General features: G+C 44.3%; 1 protein-coding gene and 1 pseudogene across 3 annotated transcripts in view; one reads left to right on the top strand and one right to left on the bottom strand.

Moving 5' to 3' along the window:
• Nucleotides 1-4,966: 4,966 nt before the first annotated feature.
• Nucleotides 4,967-20,537, bottom strand: part of LOC103601583 (zinc finger protein 418-like) — a 58,705-nt gene continuing 43,134 nt past the window's right edge. For both annotated transcript variants that reach the window (XM_008586013.1, XM_008586014.1), the window contains one exon: nt 4,967-5,805. In XM_008586013.1, the coding sequence (XP_008584235.1) occupies nt 5,072-5,805 (734 nt within the window). In that variant the 3' untranslated portion in view covers nt 4,967-5,071. The remainder of the gene's footprint in view (nt 5,806-20,537) is intronic.
• LOC103601582 lies at nt 16,692-17,231 on the top strand (annotated as a pseudogene). The gene has a single exon (XR_551463.1). The product of XR_551463.1 is annotated as a 40S ribosomal protein S12 pseudogene (transcript).

Raw genomic sequence — 20,537 nt, 5'->3', positions numbered from 1 at the left:
GGCAAAGAGTGAACTCTAATGGAAAATACGGACTTGGAGTGATAATGTCAGTGTAGGTTCACTGATTGTAACAAGTGGGCCAATCTGGAATGTTGATAGTAGAGGAGGTTGTACACACTGGGGAAAAAAGAGGTATATGGAAACTCTCTATACCTTGTGCTCAATTTTGCTGTGAACCTAAAACTGCTCTTTAAAATATACTTTAATTCTGGGGAGGGAGAAGGGAAATATCCTAGCAAATAATTGTGAGGGTGGCAAAAGAATTCCTTGCAAAGGAATGCCATGGAGTGGGACAGGAAGCAAAGGAAAAGGGGAAAAGAGGGAAATGAAACCCCAAATGAAGACAGAACCACCTTTGTTACATGTAAGGATGGCAGAAAACGGAAGACAGAGGAAAGGATGTGTTCCAAGAGACTGGAAAGTGTGCAAGGCCTGTGGGTTGAAGCAGATAGTAGAAATCCCAAGTAGAGGTGCAGGACCACCCCAGTGTGGATTTTGAGTGGGGATGACCTCTTGAAAATGTTGCCTTCCCATCCATCAGAAGATGCTGATTCCTCCTTTTAAAGCCTCCCCAGGAGGGATCCAGGAGAGCAAGTAGACAGGAGGCCAGGGACCAAGATTTCGAAGGTTTACATCATAGGATTTGTGGATGAGAGGGAACTTATTTCCCACGGCTCAGCAAAAGATGCCGCTGGAGACTGGTTTTCAAAAGGCACTAGAGAGCACTTCAGTACAGCAGTGCCCTGAGTGGGATAGGGTGAGGCAGTGAGGAGCACAGGGGCCTTGAGTTTGGGAGTAGGCAGCACCAGGTGAGCACCAGACCAGGCAGGAGGTGCCATGTGGGTCGCTGGTGCCAGCAGAGCTGGCCGTGGCACAAGAGCAGGTGCGGAGTGTAGCGCTGGTGTAGGAAGCAGAGCACTGGACTCTGCAGGGAGAGGCGGGTCCAGGTGGCAGAATAGGGAGGAGTGTGGGGTTGACTGGGTCAGAGGTCAGGCAGTGGAGGGGCCAAGGCCATTAAGGCCACAGAAGCAGTAGCAGCAGCAAGGGCGCAGGTGGTGGGGCAGGATCAAGCGGCTAGTGAGACATCAGGGAAGTAGAGGTTGCCCCCATTAGGTGCATAGGGAATTCCGAGGCGACACCAACCGTGCACATGGAAGTCTTAAAAATGGGGCTTCTGGAGATTGCAGAGTATGGGGCAGTAGGATCCAGCACCAGGAGGCCAGAAAGCCCAGTGAGGCACAGCTGGTTAGACCAGAGGTCTCTCTGGGCCTGGGTACCCCCCTACTTGGCAACTGACACCCCTCCCTAAGGAACCAAGGCCTCTCTAGGCATATCTCGATGTCAGGCCCTAGAACCTTTATACCTGTGAGGCCCCACTAACAGAGGTGGAGCTCACCACCAGTTCCTTGGCCCCGGCTATTCCTGGAGGTTGACAGGTTGTATTACTTCCTGAAGGCTATGAGGAATCAGATTCCTGCTCACTTGGTTTGTTGCCAGAATTCAATTGCATGTGGTTGTAGGACTGAGGTCTCTGCTTCCTTGCTGGCTGTTAGATGGGTGCTGTGCATAGCTCCTAGGGGCCCCTTTCCAGTCCTAGTAGGTAACCCCCTATATCTCAGAAGCAACAATGGGGCATTAATCAGCCATATCACCCTGACATATGTCTGACTCTTTTTCTGTCCTTCCATCTTTCTTTCTGAAGTTGGGAAAGGTTCTCCACTTTTAAGAATCACGTGGTTAGATTAAGCCCACCTGAAGTTAAGTGTCTCACTGTAACATTAATCACATGTGCAAAGTCCTATTGGCCATGAAATGTACATATTTATAGGTGCTGGGGATTAAGGCAGGGACATATTTTGGAGTAATTATGCTGCCTACCACAATATGCCCTCTGGACTGCAAACATTCACATCTGTCCTGAACACAAAATACATGTATCCCATCCCAAGTTCTCAAAAGGGCTCATCTCATTACAGTATCAACTCTAAATCTAAATCTCGTCCAAATTTCATTAGCTCAAAAGCCACAAATCTCATCAAGTAAATTGTCTAAATAAGTTATGGGTTAGGCTTTGAGTATAATCCATCCTGGTGCACAATCCCTCTCCATCTGTGGATCTAACAAAATATGTACAAGATTTATATGAAAAGACACAACACTAGAAACTAGAAAACTATTCATCTAGTTTTAGCTAGAAAACTACTGAGCTAGAAAACCATTCATCTGCTCCCAAAATACAGAAGGGACAAACCTAGGATAAGTTATATATACATTGTTTCAAAAGGTGAGAAAAATGGAAGGAAAAAAAAAAGCCACCAGTCCCAAGAAATTTTGATATCCAGCTTAGCAAATGCTATCAGGTATCAATGCCTGGAAATAGTATCATCTGCCCACTGGGAGGCCCTGTAGCCTGGGCTCTCCTCTATTCTGAGTCACCAACCCTTTTCCACAAAAGGCAGCAAGGGTTTGCAGCTCAGTTTTCTCAGCCAGTTTCATATGTGTAAAATGTTAGAGATCCTACACCCTTTAGACCCAAGGTGACAGTGTCCCCACTAGTGTAACATTTTCAAAAACTTTGTGAGTCTCCTGTATCTTACTGTGATTGACTCTATTAGTTATTCACAGATCTGTAGTTCCTACTAGATAACCCATATCTATTTTTGGCTTTTGCTGAGATGGCTGTGGGGTGCCCTTAAACTATCTAGATGCTTTCTTTCATTTTGTACTACTGTTTTGGGAGCAGATAACTAGTTTCCTAGTTTAAGAGGTCCACAGATTGTACTGAAGACCTGGGAGTCACAAAATCTTTTCAAAGAGCTTTTTGTGTGACAGAATAATCCGACCTTTAATCTTGCTGGGATATTAGCAAAAGGCACTGCAACCACACCTTTGGTTATTTGTATAGGACATGCTTTCCTGATGACGAATCTCTTAATTTCAACTTTTTTTTTTTGCAACTAAGATTGGCTGGGAACTTCCCAAATCAGCAAGTCTTGGGTCTTTTCTGTTTCATACTTCCTACCAATATTTATCTCTTCTCTATTACATTTTACTAGAATCAGTAAGAAGAAATGAGGCCATCCATTCAACACTTTTGTTGAAAAATGTTCTCAGATAAACGTCCATATAAAGACTCATACATGAATATTTGCAGCAGCTTTCCTTTTAATATTTAACAACTGGGGTGGGAGGGACCCCAAATACCAATTAAGATAAATGGTTAAACTATGGCATATGCATACAGTAGAATAACTACTTAGCAATAAATAAGTGAGATATTCATACACATAACATGGTCAAATCTTAAAATTATGTTGCATGAAAGCTGACAATACATATAAACACTTCATACTTACATAAAATTCTAGAAAAGGCAAACTTATCTATAGTAGAAATAAATCAATGTTTGCCTAGGCTTTGTACTGCATAGGCAGTAACCCCTAGAGTAGAGATACTGTGGTTCAAAGATGTAGTACTGGGGAGATTGGGGAAGGGACATTAAGAAGAGCATGGAGAAAGAAGGTATGAAAGGACACAAGGTAACTTTGGGGGATGAAGGATTAGTCCAACATCATTGCTAGGGTAATAGTTTCACAGGTGAATACATAGATAAAGACTTACCAAATTGTACACTTTAAGTATGCAGTATATTGCATGCACCTCAATGAATTACACTTCCATGAATCTATAAGAAATATATTCTCTTAAAAATCTGTGTCTCCCACTTCTACTGGAAAACCAGACTGGTCATCAATACAGTAACTCTACCATTTCACTCCAAATGCCTTAGGAAAACCACCTCTTCCTCAGCAGCAAGTAAAACTGGCCACTTCTAACAAAGTCACCAGGTTGGTCACAAAAGCAACATCTTTGAACCACAGTACCTTTCTACTCTAGGGGTTATTGCCAGTGCAGTAAAATGCCCAGAGAGGCACAGGAATCCAGGAAAACTACATTCTTTGCTGTGCCAGTGACCTTGGCCATACGAATGAGCCCTGGAGATCCTGAGAATTTCTGTACGTCCTCATCCTATACAGCCACAGTAACCAGAGTGTTTGTGAATGTGTTTTCACAATGGGCACTTCCCCTCTAGTTTGCTGCAGTTTCCTCCCATCTCAATTACTCACACCCAGTATTTCTGAACCAATTTTGTTTCCCTCCTGGACACTTTAGGTCTTACCTGTATACCTGGCCTTCAGGTAATAGGGCCAGTCAGCAGGTCCTGAGAAACAGCTTCCCCTCAACCATGCTGGAGAATATGGAACACAAGCTGGAAACAAGATACCCAACTTATGCTGTTCCCAAACATACCACAGGTTGTCACAAAAGCAGCACCCTCATCAAGGTTATGTATGGGCCCTCAAATAACTCTGAAATCTAGAAAAATCAGGCCCACAAAGATCTGATTTGTCACCTAAGCTTTGGTCAGCCATGGAAGTTAACACCAAAACTGGACTGAGAACTGTTCTCCAACAACCCACCGTCCCATCAGAAGGCTGTTAACCTCTAAAGTTTGGCAGAGCCTGTTTATAATCTCCACAGTGAAAAGAACCCCCTAGATTAGACATGCGTTAAACTCTATGGCCTTTATATCACAAACCAAAGCAACATGTGGCAAGTACTGTCCCAGGCTGGGCAACCTGGACGAATATTACATAAGACCAGCAATGTGCATGAAGAAAGTAAGGCTCCCCTGTAATCCACCAAAAGAACACAGCTCACGTTTTCTTGGCTAAAGATGGGTCATGTCCACACCTATACTTCTAAGAGAGGAGGAAATGAGGACCCCATTATACTCAGGTGTCTTGTGAATCCCTCCAGAAACTGAAGAGAGTACAAAGTCCTGCCTTCCCTGAGGATGTTGGCATGACTAAGCTGGTAGAGTTGAGATGGTTTCAGCCATTGGCATTGACAGTGACATAACTCTAACAAGCAACTTGAGCAGATCAGAAAGTGTAACCCTGAAAGCTTCCCATGTACCTCGCACTCATAAGTTAACTCCCCTGGGTGAATGTTCAGATACATGACATTCAACATCTCACTGATGAGTCCTGCTGCACTGAAAGCACTCCTAAAGCCTTCTTGCAGTGTGAATTTTCCGGTGCCGAATGAGGTGGGAGCTCAAACTGTAGGCTTTCCCACATTCACTGCACTCATATGGCCTTTCTCCAGTGTGAACTTTTTGGTGCCGAACAAGGTGGGAGGTTCTGATGAAATCTTTTCCACATTTGCTGCACACAAAAGGCCTTTCTCCAGTATGAACCCTCTGGTGTGCAATAAAGTCGGAGCTTCGACTAAAGAACTTCCCACATTCAACGCACTCAAAAGGCTTTGCCTCAGTGTGAATTCTCTGATGTTTAATGAGGGTGTATTTGTGGCCAAAGGATTTCCCACAATCACTGCAATCATAAGGATTTTCTCCAGTGTGGATACTCTCATGCTGAACAAGTGTGGACTTATGTCTGAAGACTTTCCCACAATCGTTGCACTTATAAGGCCTTGCTCCATTGTGAACTCTCTGGTGTACTATTAGGTTGGAGTGATGGCTAAAATATTTACCACATTCACTGCACTTATACGGCATCTCTCCAGTGTGGATTCTCTTATGTTGAGTAAGATTGTCTTTTCTACTAAAGGTTTTTCCACATTCACTGCACTCATAAGGCCTCTCACCTGTATGAATTCTTTGGTGCTGGACAAGTGTGGCTTTTCGGCTGAAGGCTTTCCCACATTCACTGCACTCATAAGGCTTTTCTCCACTATGGATTCTCTGGTGCTGGACAAGTGTGTCCTTGCGGCTGAAAGCTTTCCCACATTCACTGCACTTGTAATGCATCTGTCCAATGTGAAAGACTTCCCCACTCTTGGTGTTCCTGGGTGCCTTCCTCTTCCTGTGGGGGGCCTTTTGCTGGGGACTGCCCAAACTGGCCTGGACATTCTTCTGCTCCTCCTCACATTTAAAGAGTTTCTCTGACAGGTGAGGTTCTCCACAAACTCTGCAGTTCTTCACAAATGAGGCCTTGCCTTCATCCCTTCTTAAGGGTTTCTCTACACTGTATTGCTTCTGATGCTGGTGAAAGTTTGCACTGAACCAGAATTCTCTCCCACATGCCCCACATGTGTATGGTTTAAGTCCATGATGTGTTCCCTGGTATTCATCCAGAGGCAAAATATCTTTCAAGATGGGGCTACATACATCACAAGGTTGAGCCTTCTGGGAGGATGAACCTGCCTTGGGAGCAACAATGTGTTCAACTTCTACAGAAACGCTCTGCTTAGCAGGTGCCTCATCATCCTCCACTCCATGCCAACGACCTGAAGGAAGAAAAACACTGTTTATGCACATGTTGACTGTGGTGGGAGGGGGCAACTCTGTCACAAACGTGAGTCTGGTACACCCTATGGACTCAAGGGGTTGTTGGCAGGACAGAACTAGGATCAGGATAAAGAAAGGTCAGCTGTACATACTGGGATGTAATGGGGAAGGCCCCACAAGGGACAAAGATGACAGAATAAGGTGTAGCGCAAAGATAAGAGGCAGACGGGGTCTCCAATCTAGTCTTCTGCAAATGACTTTCAGTAGGGGAGGACAAGATAGAAATAAGGTATGCCTGTGACCTTGGTACCAAACAGTGGTGGGCACAGTACAGGTTTCTGGTACTACTTGAATGCAGCTCTGAAGTCACACCTTCCCCAGCTCCCACTCACCAGTGCCTGTCCATGCCCCTACTGCTGTGGCTAGAGTCATGCCCTCTCAGACAGGTACCCCAAGTTCTCTCCCTTGCTACAGTTCAGCAACCATAGAGGATCTGGAAGACACAAGTCATAGAAAAAAGATAGGACTGGTGAGTGCAAAACCACTAGCCCAAAGTAAGCCACCCATGCAAGATCACAAGAAAACAAGTATTACAAAATGAACCCCAGAAAATTACCTTGCAGGAACAGACCAGTGGACCCTACAAACAGTGACCATGAAGACTGAAATTCATGACACAGATGGGCCTGGGGAAATGCCAATCACAGGAAGGGGGCAGAAGTGGAGCCCAGAGCTGTCATGAATGTGGACAGAATCATCTGCCCAGGGAAAGGACAAGCAGGGTAGGAAACACCGGGCTAATAACCTCAAAACCCCTGACCTCCAAACTTCCTGGCAAGGCTGCAGGGCAATAGGAGTTGGGGAGCATAGACAGTGGAAGAGGCAATACATTTAGGTGGCCTTGAAACCCAAAGGACATGAGTGACAAAGTCAGGGAAAATAATAGTACCCACAGTCCAGCTAAGGGAAGGAAAGCACAACACCTGGGGAGAAAAGGAAGAACAGTACCCAGCCAAGAAAATTGGGGTATGTGAGGCCAAGGAGACCACAAGAGCAAAGCTCAGAAAGCATTACATCATGATACAAGAGCCTCTGAGCATTGTCAAGTAGCACCCAATCCTCCCAGAAGTACACAAGCATGTCCTCAAAGGTCACATGGGCCTGTGTGAAGTAGACAACTCAGCACAGGGCAGCCTCTCTTCCCAGGACTCCTGATCTATCTTCCACATATCCACTTTCCTCCCCAGTTTCATAACCCAGACAAGATATCAGGCGATGGCGTGACTGAAGCCTGCCCTCTCCTCATATCCCATTAATCATTTTGTCCAGTCCAGAGCAACAGGCAGACGGACAGATAGACACCATATATATTCTAGGCCTGGCATGCAGGGCCCAACCCTTTCTGCTAGCCACTGCCCCTGGGGTCCCAGGTTATTCCTCTCATAGACAAATTTGAACTCAAAAGTTCTCTCTGAAGCCCTCAGTATTGTTGCCTGGGGCCATGAACTCACACTTTACCTCCATGTGCACATCACTGTTCAGACTACTTCCTTCACATCTACAGACAACCACAACAGAAGTACCTCCCTAGCTTCCCCTAATGCAAATCTGCATGCAGGATCAAGAATGCTTGGTTCAAGCATCCAGGATCACATCTGGCCTTCGTCAATGGCCCCATTGCCATGGGTTGTCTTGAATTCAGCTCTAAAGTCTCCCCTCCCGGCCCTATTTCTTGCTTCCACTCAGCAATCCAGAAACATGTGCAGCTGTCAGATAAACTCGGCCCTTTTCCACTTTGCTGATGCACTGCTGAAGATGCTATCATCAGCCATGCGCTTCTTCTCAACACTTAACTCATTCAAAGCCCACACCCACTGGGCCCCCACCTCAACCACAGTGTTCTGCCAGCTTACCCAATCTGCCCCTGAGCTAATCTGCCAGCTCAACTGAAATTCCTCAGTTTTCACCAAAGTTCACCACAGAAGCCTGAGGAGCACATAAAGGAGTGAATAAGCACCAGCTGTGACCTCACTGCCACCTCACTTCTATTACTACAAACCTCAGCATCCATCTCACATCCACTCTCTCCCTTCAACATTTTGCCACCTACCAGACCCTACTCTTCCCCTCCTTGCCCAAGGACACCACCCTCCCTTTTCTTGTCTCTTGCTTGCTTCCTACCCCTACCCTGCTATACCTGACCACTTTAGAGACCCCTAAGGGCACTGCCATCATGCCAAAGATTCTCTACTAATTGAATGCACAGCTCTACCCTGATTTACATTCCTGCTGCCACCTTGAAATGTCTTCAACCTGAACCCCGTCCCTGAACTCCAGACCTGTGTGTCCAGTATTCCACTTGACAACTCCATTCAGATGCCCTTGGAACAATGTAGCTTCAACACAGCCAATACTATATTCCCTATATTCTCTGAAGGTTACTCCTACCACCAACTTTGCCATCTAGTTGAGGACTCTTCCATCCTTACATCTTCTCAGACTAAAAAATGTGGGGTCACCCCTGACTTCTCCTCTTCTCTCTCATCCTCCACACCAGAAAATCTGGTTGGAGGAGCTCAAATGTTCTCATCACAAAGAAATGATAAAGTTTTGCAATGATGAATATGCTAATTACCCTGACTTGATCATCACAACTTGAATATATGTATTGAAATACAACTCTGTAACCCATAAATATGTCAGTATGTGTAAGTCAAAAAAATAAATTTCTTTAATAAAAATCTGGTTGGTACTACTTACAAAAATAAAGATCCAGAATCCAACCATGTCTGCCACCTTGAGTCACCTAGGACTCTTGCAGTATGCTCCTCACTGGTCTTCCTTCATCTTCACTCCCATAGTTTTTTCTTCACTGTACAGCCAGAAAAAGCTGGTTAATACCAAAGTCAGATCACTCCCTCATCTAATTTCAGACCTTCAATTGCTCTTGTCCCTTTCAGAATAGAAACCCAGGTTAGGGCTGCCATTCCTGGTAAGAATCCCGTGCCCTGCTCCACAACTTCTTCAGATATAATGAAGACCTGAGGTTCCATGAACACTCCCGCTTCAGCCTCAAGTGAAGCATTGGCACATGATTGTTCCTGTGTCTAGGACAGTGTTCCACACTTCATCCTGTTGCTTGCCAGAAATGGAAATCCTTCCACATAATTCCAGAACAGAATTCAGGACATAGGGCTTTTGGTGAAATAAGGACTCCAAACCAAATGGCAGACAGAAGAGTATGTGAAGATTCTGAGGACACTACCATTCACCATATCAGGCCACAGAGTTCACGGGGGTGGAGATGGGCTGAGTGAGGACTGGGACATACTGCACTCACCTTTGCAAACTGCCACCATAACAACCTGGCAGGAAGAGGAGGGCTGGGAATGGCAGGTTACCACAGTGGGATCTACTGGACTGAACTGTTTCACTAACCCCTGTCCTATCTTGCATCAGTGATGATTCAAAGTTATCTCTCTAACTTCAGATACTCAGACCTCATTGCTGCCTCCTACCAGTTTTGTGACCATGGATAAAGACCTGTAATCTCAGTTCTCTAAGCTGTAAAGTGGGAATAATAATGGTACCCACCTCGGAGGGCCATCGTTTGTATCAGACATGTCTGTACATGTCAAGTGCCCTTGAAATAGCTATTACTTTATCTGCAAAAGTATTAAACTCATGGACAGTAAATGCAACCAATCCAAATGAACTGACAGATTTTTGAAATATTAGATTTGCTCTGCCTGCTTTTAAGTAAATGTGATATTTAAGACTTTCCACTGTAATCAAATACTCAGAGGCAAATTAATGTTTCAACCAATCATTAAGCATCAGTATAAATTTAATTTATTTTATGTATATGTTTTTAGCTGCCTAATTACATATACTTGCCAGGTTTATACTAGCCCTGTCACCATACCAATCTACCCGGTACATATACTCTGAAGAGGAGCTACCTGTGGCCCTTCATTCAAAATGTTCATCATCTCTCCCCACCTGAGGCTTTAAGGAACTGAGGCACCAGTGCCCTGGTTTGGGCTGGGGCTGCTCCACTAATCTTGCTGATTTTACCTCTGTTCCACAGGCATGCCCGTCAGGACTTGCTGATTCCATAAGGTGGCAAATCTACAGCACCTCACACTTTGGTTTCCATTGCAGGCTGGACTCCATATGCTCTACAGCCCTCTTCTGCTGACAGCAGCCAGAATCCTTTCATAGGCCAGGACTCCACCCTTCTGGAAAGAAACTCTCGAGAATGCCCATATCTTCTCCCTGCTCTCCCATCGCTCACCTCAGGGACCCCGTAAGATAACATCCTTAATATTCCTCCTCCTAAATCTGATCTCCAGGCTTTCACCAGATGCCTCATCCCCTTGAAAATCTCCAGCAAAATTTCCTCCCCAGAACTCCAGACCTGTGTGTCCATCCAACTGCCCACACAATAACTATGAGACACCTTAGGTTCACCATGTCCAAAACTTTTGATCCCCCTGAAAGGTGCACCATGCTCAAACACCCATTTCAATTCTTTCAAATGTTCGGAAAAGAATAGGGGAAAAAAATAAAAAAGGAATGTGGATAGCCCTTTACTCCTTACTTTTGCTCACAACCACATTGAATTGTTGACCTAAAAAAGAAACTGAGGCCAAATACATATAGCAGGAATTTACTGAGCTAAGACAATTGCAACTAGGGAGATACATAGTCAGGTGGCCCTGAGAAATGCGTCCCAAAGAGGGTCCACAGAGCTTAGAATTTTATAATCACAAGAAAGGGGAAGGATAAAAGGAGAGAGAGAAAAAGCCCCACTTAATTACTTAATCAGGTTTTCTACTGTTATTCATGATGGATAGATTTGGGATCGTTACTAGGTTACATCCTACATGTAAGGGATCTGGAGTAATGGTAAAAAGCATTCTAGGTTACTTTATGCCTTTTAGGTACTATAAAGTATGCTTTCAAGTAAAAATGGTCTTATGATAATGTTTTCCAGGACAGGTGGATGTGATTACTGATTTATCCCAAATCTCCCAAGGCACTATAAATTTAGCTAGCCTGGTCACAGCAGTTTTTGGTTATCATAAGGCAACAGAAAAACTTGTTGGTTCTATCTTTAAAAAACCCTACCCAGAATCTAAGACTTCTCCACCCCCAACCTCTCCTGCCACTACTCTGGCCCAGCCACCACAACACTCCTGGCAATTGTTGAAGAAACCTCCTCACCAGTCTCCCTGTCTCCATCCTCATCATTCCCACCTCACCCTGGTCTGTTTTCACCTAGGTGAACACAGAACTTTTATCAGATCATGTCCATCCACCCTTCAAAAACCTCCATGGCTCCCAGCATCCTCAATGAAGTTACAACTCCTCACCCCATAGTTGCTGGCATGACTAATACACTCTGCTACCTGCAGATAAAAAAGTGCATTTCTCTAGTGCTCCAGGCTCAGCTGCACCTCCAAGGCTTTGCTAAGTCCAGAGTCTCCTAAAAGCCCAGCCGCTCGCCTTCACTTTTTAAGTTGGAAACAGGAAGTGAACCGACCGTAGCCCTTTATTCTGAGTTTTTTTTTCTTGCGGGAAACAACAGGAAATTACGAACCATGAAATACTAGACTGCCCTCAAAATATACAGGCTGAAACTGAAATAGGATGCTCACTTTTTAAGTTGGAAACAGGAAGTGAACCGACCGTAGCCCTTTATTCTGAGTTTTTTTTCTTGCGGGAAACAACAGGAAATTACGAACCATGAAATACTAGACTGCCCTCAAAATATACAGGCTGAAACTGAAATAGGATGCCCAGAGATAAGCTCTGGTGAACCTCGGCCCAAAAAGAAGTTGGGATCTCCCACCTACCTGCCCGTTTTATTTTATCAGTCAGCTACGACGGAAAGTCTCAATTCGTTACCTAAGGACTGTAACCTGTATTAGCCAAGGGCTCAAAGTTTAACTTGTGTGATAACTTCCTGAGGTCCCGCTGTTGCCCAAAGGCGACATTCCTTCCCAAGTCCAAATGCAAATTTGGCTTTAGAACTGACCAATGAACTAAGTCGCACAATCAACCAATACAAATTGAACAAGCCTGTACACACTTACACGAGAGGATCTAAATGAGAACTTGGGCTGGAAGTTAGATGGGAACTTTGGCTATATAAGTCAACCCTTTTCTCTTGTTCGGGGAGACAATGCTTTGGGATCGTTCCCCAATGTTCTCCTCGGGTGCAAGTAATAAAGACTTTTTCTCCTACCCTGGTCTTGGCTGGCTCTCGGCGGGACGGACTCCCCTTGTCCAGTAACACCTCTGCCTGGGACACTCTCCCACACCTCAGCACACTGAGTGTTAGATAGAGATAGGGCTCCACCCACGAATGCTCCATTGCCCTGGACACTGGGGCCTGGGCTGCAGGGACCTGAAGAGGCTCTCCTCATTTAGGGCTTCCGTATTTGGAGATGAGGGTCGGGACTGGTGAAAATCCAGGGAATGCAGCACCCACCTGCGCCGAGCCCATCACCGCGGCCGCCATCACAGCCTGTGGACCGCACCGAGCCGTGAGAGGAGGGCGACCAGGCCGGACTCAAGCACCGCGATCGCCCGATACTGAAGGAGATCGGGACTTCTAGGGAGCCGCCGCCGCTGAGCCTCTTTGCAATGAAGATAGCGTCTCCTCCCGCGCCTTCCCACTTCTGTCACGTCGGAGCTCACCCAGCTCTCCTGAGCCTCTGCTCCGCTCTCCATCCAAGAACCGACAAGATGTCCGCCGCGAGAAAGATTCCGGAAGTCCCGCCCATCGTCTTCCGCACGCAGGGACACTTCCCCTATCAGTTCCACCACCGAGAGGCGCAGCCTTTTCTGGGTAATGTAGTTCTCACTGTGTAATCGGCCCTAGTGACGCGACGGCACCCCCACCAGCTGGGCCAAGTTGTACCTCGAAGGGCCCTGGGAAATGGTGCCCAGAGGCTCTGAGGACCGGCCGGGGCTTCGCTCCTCTAAAAGGGCCCGGAACCAGATTCCGTGGATTGCTTTCTGCAGGGATCACCGAAATGTTTAGAAACGTATTCTTTCGGATGTTCCCAAAGCTTCAAAACCAAGTGGACACACCACACCAAATGTCACTCTAAGTCAACTCGTACTTCTTTCGTTTTAAAAATGTGTGTAGAGGGAAGGTTTAAGTCAGTTTTGTGAGCTTCAGTGGGTTGGAGCAAGAGAATTGTCCCCAGACAGGGCCATGGGTGAAAATTGTCTCCAAACAGTGGCTATGGAGGAATGTTGGAGCTCCCTGAGGCAAGTGTACTAATGTGTAGGTCTTCCTCTGGTTTCCTCAGAAAATATTTCTGACAGGGCTACGAGGAGGACGTCAGAGGAGGAATTACTGGGCTTCCCTGAAGCAGGTAGTCATGGGAGGCGCCTTTCCTGCCCGTGTAGTCACTGATGGTGTCCAACCAAGTGAGCAACACGCTTTTATCCAAATGATAGTTCCTAGCTCGGAAGCTGAGATATATGTATTTCTTTTGGGGAATATGCCTTTATGTACCAAGACAGGGACTGACATGGTCCTGGTGGTAGGAGATGTGCAAAGGTGACATCTGAATCAGGAAATAAAGATTTGGAACGCCATGATCACATTTTTTTTTTTTGCTGGGAAGTTATTCTTATTTCACCTGCAATTACAGGGACAGTGTCTGAAATGAGGGTTGAAGTTATTTATGAGAAAGAAAGAAGGAAAGAAAGAAAGAAGAAGAGAAGGAGGGAAGAAGAGAGAGAGGGAGGGAAAGAAGGAGGGAGAAAAAGAAAAAAACATTTGTAAATTGTTAAAGTTATTTAAATTTATTAATAATAATTCTCTAGTTATTCACAGATATATGCAGCGATGACTTTGGGAAACCTGTCTGTGACAAGTGAAAAACAGTTAATATGCCAGGAAAATTTGAGCAAGAGACACAAAAGTCTGGGAAGCGAGAGAATGAAGCTGCACATGGCTGTACTAGAACTTTGACCACAGCAGACTTTAGTCTCAAAAATGTATTTTCTTTTCGTTCTTCAAATCACTGATTAATACCTGCTTGGAGGAAAAATTTTAAAAACTTTTAGAAGGTGTTGTCAGAATGGTGAAGATGAACAGGGATGCTGTAATATTATGCTTATTCACGGCTCTAACAAATTGTTCGATAAACACCTATTGCATTTTACTATGTTAAGTGCATGAAACAAATTTGGAAACAAGAGACAAAAACCCTAGCTATCAAGGAGTTTACACTGTATTCAAGAAAGACAGAGTAGGAAATATGAAGGAAAAAAAAAAAGCTAAATTATGTAGAATGTTAGAATGTGGTAGGCACAATAAAAAAGAGAGGTGAGGGCAGTGAGAAGTGCTGGGATGAGATGTACTATTACACAGCCAAGGGAGGCTTATTTGTAGCCGAGTATTAATTTATAAGAGTGAGTGAATGAGGACATGGAGAGGTCAAAGCCACAGAAACAAAAGTTTAATGCTATTCACAGTTCCCCTAGAAATGAGAGGCACAAGACACTATACAGAACCGTAAGAGGAATTCCAGGGTTTGGTTAGGAGGCAGAAACAGGATCAAAGAAAGAGCCTAGGCCAGAGCCTTTATTGTGTTTTCCATGGTAAAGGCAAGGCAGAACAAATAGTTGAGAACTGGCTAGTCTGAACAATTCTGGTGAGTTTAGGCTTATAGGGGTGGTCTCTAGTTGCCTAATACTTGGCCCTGGGATGATACAGGGCAGGGAAAATATTGGTTTGGTGTGTGAGAGTTAAAGGGGGTGGTTGGCTTGCCTATAAGAGGCATGCTCCTAAGTAAGTTGTTTACTGTCTTTAGGAATTAGCTAGTTCTGACAGAGGCAGTCTCTTCCTGGCCAGAAAGATTTTAAGATGTCAAAATATCATAAAATATAGAAAATAAAAAGCATGATTAATGCATAGGCCTCCTTAATGAGAGGGTGATTGAGCAAAGAGCTGAAGGATGAGGGCCCCTCACAGACCATTAAATGATTATAAACACAAAAATATTCACATAATATGCATATTTTTGGAAATTATGAGAGGTATACAACAAAGTTGGGGCTACTGATTTAGGCAAGATTTTAAGCTCACAATTTTGTTCAGGAAACACTTAAATGACCCTACATTCCTAGGCTATGGAGCCCCATTCAAGGTAACCCACTGAGTAGTTATATAAAACACTAAACCCCATGAAAAATATTAACACAAATTAAACCCCTTACAGAAAATGTGCAGATTTTCAATTGATTAGAAGACAATCAGTTAATAGAGAAAATAAATAGCTCTTTCTATTCTAGAGACAAAATGTTACTCTTCGGTTTATTAGAAGCCAGAAATTTATGTATTTCATTGTGATTATTTTTAACAATCATGTTTCCTAAATATATTGGATATAAATTATATTTAGATAATGTACATACATATTTGATATTTATATTCATTAAACAGTATATTACATGTTTTAGTTTTAAAAACTATAACAAGTAAAATCAGTTTTAATTCAATTTTGATTAGATATCATAGAACTGCAGAATTGTACAGTTAGCCACATATAAAATATTTTTAATGACCAAGTACTATGTTTATAAAATTTGTTGCAATAAAAGTTACATAATTATTTAAAGATGGAAAAAAGGTGAAATAAAAATGAAACTTTGAAAGTTTCCTTTAAGTAGCAATGATTGTCACATCTTCTGTTTCTTTTTCAGTTTTAAAAAATGATAATTTCCAAGGTTCATTAAAGAAAACCAGAGCTGCACAGTAGTCAAAGTGGTAAAATCAGATTTCAGTCAGGAACTATTGCAATAGGGGTAAAGAGACATCATTATAGAACTGGGCTCAATTCTGAATATGGTATGGACAAATGGGGATTTATAGCCAAAGAATGGGGGGGGACATGGGGGTCAGTCGATGGAAAATTGCTAAGAGGAAATATCAGGGGTAAAGAGAGATTGTTGCTAAAATAGCCTAACAGGATTCTTGCTGAAGGTAGCCCAAAGTGACTAGGCATCACCTGCAGGATGGTGGAAGCTAAGGAATTTGTCCAGATATTGAGGCCAATCGGAAATATTGAGGGTGAGTGATTCTGGCTAAACCAACTTAGCAGGATTCTTGCTAAAACTAGGCAATGATAACATGAACATGGAAGTCCAAACGTCAAGGTCTAGCTGGGAAGAAGAATCAGAGGACCCTGATTAAAGTTTGGTCACGGAGAATCTTTGTCAGTCCCTCCTCTTATTCAAGGAAAGAAGAGACATTCTTTTTTCCATTGAACAATTTAAGTCCGTTTCTCCTGCAGTCACCTTTTTGTTCCATAAGGATTAGTTGAACCATCTGCTGGACTTGGTAGTAGAGGATATTTGCTAAATAATGAAAACAGGCTCTTTCCCTGCCACTGCAGAGTTGCGCGGAGGCGGAATCTCGGGTGCGTTCAAGATTCGGCTTCACCCATAACCCACCGCCATGGCCGAGGAAGACATTGCTGCTGGAGGTGTAATGGACGTTAATACTGCTTTACAAGAGGTGCTGAAGACCGCCCTCATCCACGACGGCCTAGCACGTGGAATTCGTGAAGCTGCCAAAGCCTTAGACAAGCGCCAAGCCCATCTTTGTGTGCTTGCATCCAATTGTGATGAACCTATGTACGTCAAGTTGGTGGAGGCCCTTTGTGCTGAACACCAGATCAACCTAATTAAGGTTGATGACAACAAGAAACTAGGGGAATGGGTAGGCCTCTGTAAAATTGACAGAGAGGGAAAACCCCGTAAAGTGGTTGGCTGCAGTTGTGTAGTGGTTAAGGACTATGGCAAAGAATCTCAGGCCAAGGATGTCATCGAAGAGTACTTCAAGTGCAAGAAGTGAACAAATAAAAAGTTTGGCTTAAAAAAATATATATATAAATAAATAAATAATGAAAACAGGCACTTAATGAGGGGAATTCCCATAAAAAGAAACAAAGATTAATAGGTCGAATCCCAGTTTCCTGAGTCCAGAGAGGGCAGTCACTTGAGAAGATTTCTAGACATTGGGCTTAAAGCATTTTTTGCAGTTTGGATGTCTGGTTACAGTATCAGATGTTCCAGCGAATTTTCTGAATGTCCCACGCAGCAGCAGGCATGAAGGTTACCCATACATGGTCTGTCTGATGATTTCTTTGGAATTTATATCAAGTTGTTCAACTTCAGCTTGCAGGGCTTTGGGGAAAGGGAAGTTTTAGTTCTCAGCGATGCCAACTCAGGAAGATAGGAGAAAAATTGGAAAACTTTAAATATTAGAAAATTTTAGTTTGGAAAGTTGTAGCCAGATATTGGAGAAAACAAGAAAAACTGAGAACCCACAGGGGTCTACCGTAGTTTTGAAACATAAAACTTCTCTCTACAGTCATCCCCCCTTTTGATTCTTGTTTACAAAATTTGTCTGGATTCATTAGATTTGGCCTGATTACTTAAATAGTGAAGTAAGAATGGTAATTGACCACATATGCCTTTTTATGTTTGTTTTGCCAGAACATCTCATAAGAAATCTCAAATTAGACTTTTTAAAAGACTCTCAAGATTAGAAAGCCAAACCAAGAACTTGCCACCAGATTTTGCCTTTAGTACCTATAGATTTGGGTGAGTTCCCCTCTTCTCAAGGTCCCCAGAATATTCAAGTTTCCTGGGCCTGTCAGGGAGTGACCTTCCTCACTTAGCTATAAGGCTGGTAATCTCATAAGTTGGGTACTAGCCCAGTTTTCCAAGAGGGCTTTATAAGCATTGGCTTATAAAGTCAACCTTAGCTCATAAAAACTGTCCATCATTCTCAAACATGACATTCCAGTCAAAGCTTTGGTAATATAACCAACGTTTTCAACTGTAGAGCTAGGGCTGGATCTGGAGCTCACAGACATCTCAAGCCCGTTGTTCAGACTGGGTCACAAACCCTTCACATGCGGGTCTACAAGCCAGGTAACTGGAAAAAGGTCCTTGGAGCCTTGGTTGAAGGAATAGTAAGCTTTTTTCAGCACACACACATCTAAGAGCTAGGCAGTCTGAAGAGAAATCAATTGCTACAGGCAAAGTCCAAAGAAAAACTGAGCAGCTGCCAGCAAAGTAAACATGCTCTATTTTTAGACTTGTGCTCTGCTGACCAGCCCCTGCTTCACAAACTCAAGAACACACAATAATAACAAACTAAAAGAGAAACATTGGTGCACATGCGCACTTACCCCACCCACACACAACTTGTTTACAAGAATGTGCTGTACCACCCCCGACTGGACCTGAGGCAAGGGGGCCTGACTACTCTATTTTCCTGACAATCCACCCATTCAGGGTCCCTTGCCATACAATTTACATGTTCAGAATCTTCTGTGATGTTCCCTTAGTGAGGATAAATGACCCTTACATTCATATAACCTATTGTCTGTTTAGTATGCCTTAAGGCTTGTAGTTCTGTCCTTTTAACTATTAGCCACATATATCCAATTGGTAGTCAACAATGGTGTGATTTTCCATGGGAATCCCACTCATACTGATGGGCAGTTCAATGCACATTCAGGAGACCAACACATTGATCACGTGACTCTGATATGGTGCCCACAGCCAGAACACTATGGGCGAAAAGACAGAAGTGTTATTGGTACCAATAGAGGAAGTTCTTGCCCCTCTGGTAAGATATATACCAGTTTGCCATCCTGAGAAAGGATGGTTGCAGGAATAGGTATCTTACCTGGTTTGGGACCCCACAAGGCCATATAAACAGAAGAACAGTAATTCCCTGACTTTGGCAGTGGTCCCACAAGATCCACCTGCCACCAGGTCAGGGGCACTCTCACACAAGTCATCTGCCCGTCAGGGTCACCCGACTGCTCATCAGGAGCACATCTGCCCATCAGGAGCATTTTTTCTCGGGTATATGTGGCACCTGGTAAGCCATTGACCACCCGGTCTTGCAGCCAGCATTCTGCATTCTCCAATGTAGCCACCCAGCTACATCAGCTGCTGGAGCTCTCTCCAGCCATCTTACCTTAGCCAGTGCATCAGCTTCATCACTGCCAATTCAGCATGAGGCCTCCGGTCCTCACCTGCCCCCGAAAGACAAGTACCTTGGCCTGCTCCCTAGACAAAATGGAACAGTTCATCTGTCTCCTCAGGAGCAATCAAAAAATCCTTTAAATCCACTGAGCGCTTGCTTCCACAAGGCAAACAAGACCACATTTGGCTGCCGGTCAATTTTCTTGCTATCAAACCCTGCTGCAAGCAAGTCAAGCCACATCTGCTTATGGCTAGTCTTGCTAGGTCCCTGCAGGATAAAATCCCAAGCATTTCTTGGGGGTTTGGTCCTAGCTACCTTTTGGACCCCTTTTGCTTGTCTTCTATCCTCTACTTCATCTGTGCTTCCAACAACTCTACTTTCTTCTTCAAATCTTGATCAGTTTGCAGCATAGTGAGCAGCAGCCAGGCCCCAGTCAGCAGAAAAGTGGCCACCAGGCACCACACACTCAAGGACAGTCATATTTCCTCCCCCTCCCAAGGGGTTCTCTATTGTAGTGCCTGATCTATGCTGCCTTGCAGTACAGTGAGCAGCAACCAGATCCCAGTTAACAGGAAAGTGGCCACAGGGCACAACATATTCAAGAGTAGCCACATTTCCTCCTTCTTCCAAGGGCTTTTGGCTCCTGTATCTGTTCAGAATCCTGCCAACTATGCCAATTGTAGAGCTAGGGCCAGGTCTGGAGCTCACACACCTCTCAAGCCCATTGTCCAGACTGGGTCACAAACCGTTTACATGCAGGTCTACAAGCCAGGTAACCAGAAAAAGATCCTTGGAGCCTTGGTTGAAGGAATAGTAAGCTTTTTCCAGCACACACACATCTAAGAGCTAGGCAGTCTGAAGAGAAACTCAACTGCTACCGGCAAAGTCCAAAGAAAAACTGAGCAGCTGCCAGCAAAGTAAACATGCTCTATTTTTTTTTTTTTTTTGGACCAGTAAGGGGATCACAACCCTCAGCATGGTATGGTCCGCACTGTGCTCAGCCAGTGAGTACACCAGCCATCCCCATAGAAGATCCAAACCCGCGGCTTGGCACTCCCAGCGCTGCACTCTCCCGAGTGAGCCACAGGGCCATCCCAAACATGCTCTATTTTTAGACTTGTGCTCTGCTGACCAGCCTGCTCCACAAACTCAAGAACACACAATAATAACAAACTAAAA

The sequence above is a fragment of the Galeopterus variegatus genome, unplaced genomic scaffold, assembly GCF_000696425.1.
Source record: "Galeopterus variegatus unplaced genomic scaffold, G_variegatus-3.0.2 Scaffold3801, whole genome shotgun sequence".
Taxonomy (NCBI): domain Eukaryota; kingdom Metazoa; phylum Chordata; class Mammalia; order Dermoptera; family Cynocephalidae; genus Galeopterus; species Galeopterus variegatus.
Note: the sequence above shows the minus strand (reverse complement) of the source record. Positions and strands in the feature narration are given on the sequence as shown.